Genomic DNA, 10,835 nt, shown 5'->3' with positions numbered 1-10,835 from the left:
TAGATTTTGTTCTTGTAGGTATGTTGGACACCTTTTTAAAAAAAGCAAAAAAGGTGTTAAAAAAGAAATACAAAAAACAGGCTCTCCTCATTCTGGAAATATTTGAATTAAAATATGCACAAGGAAGGAGCTCACACTTTAGGTCCATACACCTTCAACAATAGCTGTCAGTAGTGAAGCATACAGTCTCTACATTTTCTTTCATTATCACCTTCTCCATCATTCACCCCTCTTCCAATACTCACCTAAGAAGCATTGAGCTGAGAAGTGTTAAAAGTCCAGGAGCAGAGAAGAAGTCCATGATCAACCCATATAATTTAAGCCAAATATCTGTTATATAAATTGCCCTACTTTTTTTTTTCTTTTTCTTGATTCTGTACTCTATCTGGCCTGCCAAACGTGCTTCATAGTTTTTTTTTTTTTATCTCAAACCATCAAGTACATTGTTTATGATCTAGCACCAAGGAAAGCCCCCAAACTCAAGTCTTATTTCCATTCTCAGTCCTTCTTCATGGGTTCTCTGGTCAGCCATTCCTGACACATTGATTTCAATTCTCCTGTTTAGGCTATGTGAAGTACACTTGGGTTCATTATTTATCATTTCTCTATGTGAAATTGTGAACGTCTAGAGCGTTCGGGTCCCTGGGTAAGGGTCATGAAATAACCGGGACACAGGGGATGCACAGCCAAGGCAGCAATTGCAACTGCATGCTGAGGTTTATTTGTAAGTTCCTTTTATATTCTTCTTCTAACAAAGCAAGCAATTAACACTTTACCCACATTGCCCAAATGTCATGCCTCAGCGGGTACACAGAGCTAAATTCAGATCGTTCCTGTTCATTTGATAAGTACCCTCCCAAAGTTCTTTGTAGACATTATCTAATCCCCGAATGTACTGTTCCCAGGTCCAGTATGCAGGAAGCTTCTTCCTCTTGGCCAGACCTTGCAGAACTTATGACTTGCGATAAGGGGAAGAGAACTTTTCCTCCTCCTAACTGAGGTTTGCCTCAGCTAACCTAAATCACAGCCACAGCTCTTGCAAAAAGTCAGGCCTGAGGGAGCTAAACTCTGCAGACTCAAACCCCAACATGAAATAATTGGATACAGTAAAAAACAGAGTATAACAAGTAAAAATGTAACAACTTCTTGGAAACATCCTCATTTGTAAATTGTAGGTAATAATTACCTACCTTGTATGATTGTCATGAGGAAATTTAAAAAAAAAACTTTCAAGTGGCATAACTCGTAGTTCTCTCCCATTATTAAATCTACCTGTTTATATTTTAGAATATCCATACACAGTGATGTCAGACTAATACCAATTATATCAGCATATCCACATGTGAAGTTCTCAGTGGTCCTTTCTTACACCAGATCTGAAATCCTATGTCTAACAATATCCTGCCATATAGAACACTCTTCATGAATATTACCTACTCTTATTGTCCATAATTCCCATCACCTATATTGAAACATAAAAATCTGATAATAATTGTGCCAGGACTAACATTGGATAGACATCTGAAACATTACCTAAGAAATTTGAGTCTTAATATCTCTACCTGATTCCATTTTCCTGCAAACCTGTTCCCGAAACATACTTATTGTTATGAAATGCAGAGGTATAATTATCTGCTTGTGTTTTCATGTCAGAATCATCTATCAAACACTTTTATTTCACACATTTACCTAAAACATAGGTAAAAAAAATCATCTAAGTAATTTGCAAAACAATACCCATTGGCCATGAAATCTACAAGTTTACATTAAGCTGAGCTTTTAATTTTTCAATGAAGTACATTTCTCTTCTGCAAAGTCTTTTCTGGTGCAAAGTGATAGAAAGGACATCATGGTTTAATTCAGTAGTATACTAGTATGACAATCATTTCAAAGCAGTCTCCCTGTCACTTAAATCCCTGTCTGGATAATATGTTGTCAGGACATGGTTGGTTGATTTCCAGTGCAAAAGCTGTGTCCAAATTTACTCTAAATGACCTACATTTAGGTACCTACAAGAACAGTCACTATCACCTACATCTTCTCAATCCTAATATGTATCATGGAAATGCAATTGCACCCTGACTAGGAATATTCTTCCTTGATGACTCCTGAAGAAGTTTGGTCTTGTGCAGGGAATACTATTTACTGTGGCTCTAACAGAAGAGCCAAGGCCTGGGCTGGAGTCAGGCAGGCAACATTTCAGACCTGCATCACTGCCAGTTTGTGCACAGTGTGTGAATCTCTCCTCCTCTCCTTGCTCACTGCTTAAGGGAAACACAGATTATAACACCATCTCCACAACATGTGCAACATTGGGAACCCAATGAATATTTGGAAATTGTTATTTTAGTAAAAAAAATTCATAATTATGTTAAGTATTAACATTATGGAGGAAAGCCATGGTCAAGGGCACTGGAGGCCAGAATGAAGTGAAACCCTGCTGTAGGTCTCAGTGGAAGGCTGCAGTGTTAGGTGCCCCTTCAGCTTCTGCCTTGTTGCTTTTCTTCAAATCCATGAAAATCTCTGCCATGATTTCTGAACACTTGCCTACTGTGGATGAAACTAAATAAAAGTAAAGTGTCCCTATGACCAAAACATGGACATAAAGGACACTGTTTGAACTTGTCTATTCCCATGGACACTGCTGGAAGGAATGAAAGGACAGTCAGGAGGCCACAGTCTGTTCATCCAAATTCGTTTTGGTCAATATAGGGAAAAGGGTGGGGTGCTTCAATTCTCAACAGACTTGCTCAAGACGTCGCCCTGGCCAAGTAGAACTCAGGCTCCAGGGTGTAAGAAATGGAAGAAAGGAAGCCGTTCCTCCCAGATGCACAGCACATGCATCTGTAAGGGCAAACATAAAGTGTCCCATCCAGAAACAGGAAAACAGTCCCTTCAGGTCACTGGATATATTAGTTGAGTGGAATGAAGATTAACCTATCAGGACTAACAGTACCAATAATATCCAGATTTATTATGCCCTCATTTTATTCCCATATCCCATATTATTCACATAAAATAACCAAGTATCTACTTATCCTTACTCACTGTAATCGCATCAATGGGAAATGAATTCAGATGACAGGGCTGAGTCTAGACACCCGTGAAACCAGGGACTGCTTAACAGACACAGTGACTGGGCTGACAGACTCTGGAAAGGATTGATTTAATTATTTTATTCTTTCCCACCTGACAGTGTTCAGTATGGGCCCAGACATTTTCTCTGTAGTAAATATGAGGTACATTTTTAAAATATTTCCAGTATTGGGGGGAAATAAAATCAAACCTGACCTTAGTTTTGCTTTGGGATTGAGAGGGCTGTTTTCAAGCATGGAGGAACATGGAGGGAGCTCCACAGAGGTTCTGGAGGGGCCCCAAGATTGTGATCTAATCTGAATGACCATCAGCTTCCCCCACTGTGACCTCTCCTGTGACATGTGGATGTCCTTCCATTGTGCATGCACCAGGAACCCCCCTGCTCTGCCCTGTGATCCCCAGGAATCCCAAGAGGAAGAGCACCATGGGCAAGGCTCTCTTTCTGCAGGACGGGGACTAGGAATGGCTGGTTTGCCTGCTGATGGTACAGCCTGCCAGGGTTCTCCTGTGATGCCCTATTTCCATGGCCAGACAGCCCAGTGCAAACATGGCTGCACTCTTTCCCACCTAACAAAGGAGTACAAGTTACAAAAGTATAACACACTGCTTCATTTTCTATAAAATAATAATAATGTGGACACATATAACTAAAGTAGGATGTTGTTTATGAAAAGGAAAAAAAAGGTAGTTGGTTAGCACCTGAGCCTGGGAAGCCCTGCACTTTCTGTCATCCTCCTTATCATCTTATCACCACCATCACAGTCCTTTCTTAGAAGTTAAGAAACACTTCTGAAGGATTCATTTTGTGCTGTTGTGGGTAATATTTGTGTGTGAATCAGAACCAGTGTGGGTGGAGAGCACAGTTTGCATAAGATTTCTCGTCTCCCCCCTGAAACAAAAGCTTGAACCCCACAATCCCAAGTTGAACATGCATGTGGTGTCCTCCCATGTGGCTACTCTGTGGTGTTTGTCCCTGTGCTGAGGTAACACTACTTCCCCAGTCCTTCCCACTTCCATGGCCCACTCTGTACTTACTGGGTCACACTGCCTCCCTGCAGGGTCATGACCAAGAAGTGCTGATCCTAAGGCCCTACCAAGTGTGGAGCCCAGGGAAGGAGAAACTGTGTCCACAGGAAGAGATCGTGTCATCAGGAGCTTCCTGATGCAGAAAATCCCAGGAGGAGACACAGCCATGCAGCTCACTGGACAAGAACCATCCACTAAAGGGCAGCAGGCACAGGCTAATTGTGCACTAATATAGGACCTTAGAAGATCAATACACAGAGCTTGCAATTAGACTAATTGGTCCATGAAATCCCCATCTCTAAGGATTCCCCGTCATTAATGGGGAAGACAAATGAAATTGAATGTCCACATAAGTTTCTGGCCCTAACTCTAATTAGTAAAAAGTTTACATATTCTATTTATTTTTTTTTTCATTTCTGTGTTCCTTAAAGAGACATCTGTGATTAATGTTCATTTTATTGGGATAAAATATCAATGCAAACAAATATCACTTGAACCACATTAAGTACACTCTTTAGTGACAAAATTGCAATCACATTGTTGTGCCATAATCACCATCATCCAAATCCAGATATTTTCTATCTTCTGAAATTTAAACTTTGCACCCAGGTGAAAAAAAATTCACCATTTCTCCCACCCCAACCCAGCAACCACCACTCTATTGTGAAGCATGTTGAGGAGAGAGTCATCCAAATAAATCATGCTCAGGGAGGAGGCATTTCCACAACTAGATTTAATTCTGTTCTATTTTCCAGCCTGCATTGCCCTCAGGTGCCTTGGGCCCTGAGAACAACCTGTTCTGCTGGCAGCCTCCTTGATGGTGGTGTAAGGACTCTGTTTCTCTGGCTCAACTGAAGTATTCATAGTACAAGAGCCCACTGCACAACCACAGAGGCCACTGCACCTTCTAGGTAAATGCAACACACTTGAACCAAGATGCAATCCAAAAGTAAATAAAACACCTCTTTGTATTGAAACTGTATGAGAAAAGGCAAGATTAAGGAGAAAATGTTCTTAGGAGAAATCAGAATTTTCAATATTCTTATAATGAGTATTAGGAAGGCAATCAACTATTGCAGTTGGCATCCAACACTAACCAAAGATGACATTCAAATTACAACCAAGCACTGAGGGATCAGGAGGACTGAACAATGCCAGGAGATGCAGAGGACCTTAGTCCAATCATATACCGTCACAGTCAGAAGCTCAGGAAATATTCTTACTAATAATTGGCTATTTTATTTCTTTTTTTTTAATTTTTTATTATTTGCTCAAAACATTACAATGATCTTGACATATCATACATTTGATTCAAATGGGGTACGTAATCTTAATCTTATTTTTCCACGTGTACAGATTGCAGGATCACATTGGTTATACAGCCACATTTATACATAGGGCCATGCTAGTGTCTATTGCATTGTGCTGCTCTTCCTATCCCCCTTCCCCTCCCCTCCCTTCTTTCTACCCAATCTACTGTGACACATTTCTCTCTCTCTCTCTCTCTCTTTTCTTCCCCCTCACACCATCTTATATGTAATTTTGCATAACAATGAGGGTCTCCTACCATCTTCTGTGCAATTCCCCTTCTCTCTCCCATTCCCATGTCCCTATTTAATGGTAATCTTCTTCTCATGCTCTTCCTCCCTGCTCTGTTTTGAGTCACCCCCCTTATATCAAAGAAGACATTCTGCATTTGTTTTTTAGGGATTGGCTAGCTTCACTTAGCATAATCTGCTCTAATGTCATCCATTTCCCTGCTAATGCCATGATTTGTTGTTTTTTTAGTGCTGAGTAATATTCCATTGTGTATAAATGCCACTTTTTTATCCATTCATCTATTGAAGGGCATCTGGGTTGGTTCCACAGTCTAGCTATTGTGAATTGTGCTGCTATGAACATTGATGTAGCTGTGTCCCTGTTGTATGCTCTTTTTAGGTCTTTTGGGTATAATCCGAGAAGGGGAATAGCTGGGTCAAATGGTGGTTCCACTCCCATTCCTGGTTTTGTGGGGGAATTTCTATACTGCTTTCTAGAGTAGTTGCACTAATTTTTACTCCAAACAGCAGCATATGAGTGTACCCTTTTCCCCACATCCTTGATGATATTTATTATTATTTGTATTCTTGATTATTGCCATTCTGATGGGAGTGAGATGAAATCCCAATGTAGTTTTAATTTGCATTTCTCTAATTGCTAGAGATGTTGGCCATTTTTTCATCAATTTGCTGACCATTTGTATATATTTTTTGAGAAGTATCCATTTGTTCTTTATTTTTTTTCCCTTTGGTTAGGAGAGATTTTTATTTTATTTTTATTCTTTTTAGACATACATGACAGTAGAGTGCATTTGGACATATTATATCTACATAGAGTATAACTTATTCTAATTAGGATCCCATTCTTGTGATTTTACATGATGCCAGGTTCCACTGGTCATGTATTCACATATGAACATAGGAAAGATGTCCAATTCATTCTGCTGTCTGTCCTATTACTGTACTCCTCCCTTCCCTTCATCCCCCCTGGTCTAAACCACTGAATTTGTATTCTTCCCCCACCCCTGTTGTGTGTTAGCATCCACATATCAGACAGAACATTCAACTATGTTTTGTTCCCCCCATTTATTGATTGGGTTATTTGGTTTTTGGGGTGTTAAGTTTGTTGAATTCTTTGTATATACTTTGAATATACTTTGAATTCATTGTATATATTAATGTTCTATAGGAGCAGGTGGTAAAGATTTTCTCCTGTACTGTTGTCTCTTCCTTCTCTTATTTCCTTTCCTGTGAAGAAGTTTTTAATTTGATGCCATCAACTTACTGATTTTTTTTTATTTTATTTCTTGTGTTTACAAGTCTAGCTATGGAAGTTGGTTCCTATGGTAACACATTGGAGTGTTGGGTCTACGTTTTTTTTCTAGCAGTTTCAGGGTTTCTGGTCTAATTCCTAGGTCTTTGATCCATGTTGAGTTGGCTTTCATGCAGAGTGATAAATATGGGTTAAATTTAATTCTTCTACATATGTATTTCCAGGTTTCCCAGACTATTTATTGAAGAGGCTATCTTTTCTCCAATGTATATTTCTGGCAGCCATCTGTCTAGTGTCTGACAATTGTTTTGTGTTGTTGTTGTTTTGTTTTTGGTTGGTTTGGCTCTGTGTCTTCTGTTCTTTTCCATTGGTCATCATGCCTGTTGTGATGCCAGTACCATACTGTTTTTGTGACTTTAGCTCTATAGCATAATGAGTTCTGGTATTGTGATGCCTCTTGCTTTGCTTTTCTTACTAATAATTGCTTTGACTATTCAGGGTCTCTTATTTTTCCAAATGTACTTCATAACTGTTCTTTTTTAGTTCTGTGAAGAATATCAATAGAATTTTGAATCTGTATAGTGCTTTTGGTGGTACAGCCATTTTGCCTATATTAATTCTGCCTATCCAAGAACATGGTAGGTCTTTTCATCTTCTCAGGTCTCCCTGAATTTCTTGAGTGTTCTATAGTTTTCACAAGATTATCTCAATATATGCAGAAAAAGCATTTGACAAAGTTCAGGACCCCTTCATGTTTAAAACACTAGAATAACTTGGGATAGAAGGAACTTACCTCAACATGAAGACCATAAATGACAAAATATGACCAACATCGTACCAAACACAGAAAAGCTGAAAGTGTTTCCTCTAAAAACAGAACAAGACAAGGATTCCCACTTTCACAACTCCTGTTTAACACAGTCCTTGAAACTCTTGCCAGAGCAATCAGACATGACAAAAAAATTAAAGGGATATGCATGGGCTCTCTCTCATCCAGCAAGGAGGTCCATGGAACAGGGGAGAGGAGAGTATGGATGCATAGTTGCTAATCAAGACCTTTGGAGACCAAGCAGGGAGCAAGTCTGATTTTATTGTGCAGTTACCATGTATATATACTCAGGCAGTAGCTAAGCAGATTACAGGCACCCACCAATGCAATTTCTGCTAACTGTGCTTGCAGCAACCAATCAAGGAGTGGGCCGTGGAGCAAGTACAGGGACTGCGACACACAGCCTCATGCCCAGGACTGTGCCTGTGGGGTAAGCAGCCTGTCGCTCATCCATCTAGCACAAAGGAAGTGGCCTACCACTCTGATGCCCTTAATGTATGCCATGTATGCAGTATTCCATGCACTTGTTCCCGCAGGGATATAAACAGGAAAAGAAGAGCTCAAATTATCTATTCACTGATGATATGTTCCTATAATTAGAACACCCAAAAACTCCAAAAGAAAGTTTCTAGAGCTCATAAATGAATTCAGCAAGGTAACATGATACAAGAACAACTCTTATAAATCAATCACATTTCTATATTTCAATGACTAATCTTCTGAGAAAGAGATTAGAAAAACTATCCCATTCACAATAGCCTCAAAACAATAAATTGCAAATCAGTAAATTCAAAAGAATTCAAGGACCTTTGCAATGAAAACTATAAAACACTAATATTATTTTTTTTAACTAGGGATTGAACACAGGGGCCCTTACCCACTGAGCAACATCCCAGCTCATTTGGTATTTTATTTAGAGACAGGATCTTACTGAGTTGCTTAAGGCCTTGCTAAATTGCTGAGACTGTCTTTGAACTCTCCACCCTCCTGCCTCAGCCTCCTGAGCCTCTGGGATTACAGGCATGCACTACAGTACCCAGCAACATTTAATTTCATTTTTAAAACTCATTAGCTTCGTGAGTACACTTTCAATATGTGGTATGTAAATAAAAAGAAGTTACAAATTTCACCATTGTCAAGAGCATAGTGTAGTGGCATTTATTGTTATTTGTTTTCTTGTGAAACTAACTACTATCCATCTCCAAAATTTGTCATCTTAATGCAGTGAAATCTTGATACCTAACATAGGCTGAAACCATTATACTATAAAACATGGTGAGAAACTAAAACTATTTATGTTATGAAGAGGCACATTAGCAGGGCAAACCGTTTAGCTTTGCTGAATTTTCCAAGATATTGCAACTGAACAACACAGTTGCTAAGAGTGGAAAATTCGGCTGTGGAGTCTCCTAAGTGCATTTTTAATGTCCCTGTTCCTCAGGCTGTAGATGAAGGGGTTCAGCATGGGGGTGACCACAGTGTACATCACTGAGGCCACTGCACCCTTTCTGGGAGAATGTGATACAGCTGAACTCAAGTACACTCCAACAACTGTTCCATAAAATAAGCAAATAACTGCCAGGTGAGAGCCACAGGTGGAGAAAACTTTGTACTTCCCACCTGAGGATGGGATCCTCAGAATGGAGGCAATTATCTTATAGTAAGAGAAAAAGATCCCTGAAATAGGGAAAAGGCCATATATGGCAGCAAGAAAATACTTGACAATGTTATCAGAGAAGTTGTCAGAACAGGAAAGATTCAGAAGTTGAGAAGGGTCACAGAAGAAACTGGAAATTTTCACATCCTTGAAGCTGGTAATTTGTAAGATCATCAAATTGTGCAGCTGAGAGTCCAAAAGACTCAGCAAAAATGATACCAAAATTAAGAAGCCACAGAGACGAGGGTTCATAATGACTGTATAATGCAGGGGGTGACAGATGGCCACAAACCGGTCATAAGCCATCACAGTCAGAAGCATGTCATCCATACATACAAAAATGCCAAAAAGAGACATTTGTGTTAGGCAGCCAACGTAGGAAATGACTCTATTGTGAGTTTGGATGTTCAGGAGCATCTTTGGGACTGTGGTCGAGATGAAACCAATGTCCACAAAAGACAGGTTGGAGAGGAAGAAATACATGGGGGTGTGGAGGTGGGAGTCAGAGCTGACGGCCAGGATGATAAGCAGGTTCCCAAGCACTGTGACCAGGTACATGGACAGGAACAGTCCAAACAGGGTGGGCTGCAGGTCTGGGTCCTCTGAAAGGCTCATGAGTTGGAATTCTGAGACACGTGTTAGATTTTGTGCTACTATATTGCTTGAAGACCTTTTAAAAAAATCAAAGAATGTGAGAATTAAGAAACGTGTACCAAGCACCCCTCCATCTGTACATATTTGCATGGAAGTATTCACAAAATTATTCACACTTGAATACTCTGCATCAATAATGATTCTCAGGCGTGTAACACACAGTCTTTGTACACTCTTCATTCACATTCTTCATTATTTACCCTTCTTCCATATCCACTTGAGAGACATTGGTCTGAACAATGTTAGAAGTCTAGGAGCAGTGGAAAAACAAGTTCATGATCACAACAAAATATTCCATACTCTTTTATGAAAAAATGAAGAATAAGTAATGGCCTTCATTATTAAGAAAAACACTATTAATGAAACTATTTATTAATAAAAGGAAATTCAGAAGCAGTTTGATATGCCTTGCTTGGTTCTATCACCTTGGGATAAATTCATTTGATTTAAGATATTTAAAGTACTGTGTATCAGGTACTTTAATTTCTCTGACAACTAAATCATGACTGAGAAATCATAATTAGAAAATATGATGGGCAATCATCTTCAAGAAATCTCATTATTCATTTGAATTTTTATTCCCCTACCCTTAAGTTTGTTCTTGAAAATTTATATAAATTAATAAATATTCTTCTCTTTGATGAACTTTAAATTTTGGTAAATATTGTTAAGTGCACACAATCAATGGTATCACCACAAATGCAGCATTTATATACATTGTACCTGTCAATAGTTCTAAAATCTTAAGCCCTAAGAAAAACT

At 39.1% G+C, this 10,835-nt stretch overlaps 1 protein-coding gene across 1 annotated transcript; it reads right to left on the bottom strand.

Annotated features, from left to right (window-relative positions):
- Nucleotides 1-9,140: 9,140 nt before the first annotated feature.
- On the bottom strand, nucleotides 9,141-10,034 carry LOC308645472 (olfactory receptor 7E24-like; the record flags this gene model as incomplete). Its single annotated transcript, XM_081287658.1, has 1 exon — nucleotides 9,141-10,034. One exon carries the CDS (start codon nucleotides 10,032-10,034, stop codon nucleotides 9,141-9,143), a length of 894 nt encoding a protein of 297 aa, XP_081143784.1.
- Nucleotides 10,035-10,835: the final 801 nt, after the last annotated feature.

Source organism: Spermophilus citellus (genome assembly GCF_964194105.1).
Source record: "Spermophilus citellus genome assembly, chromosome: 3".
NCBI lineage: Eukaryota > Metazoa > Chordata > Mammalia > Rodentia > Sciuridae > Spermophilus > Spermophilus citellus.
Note: the sequence above shows the minus strand (reverse complement) of the source record. Positions and strands in the feature narration are given on the sequence as shown.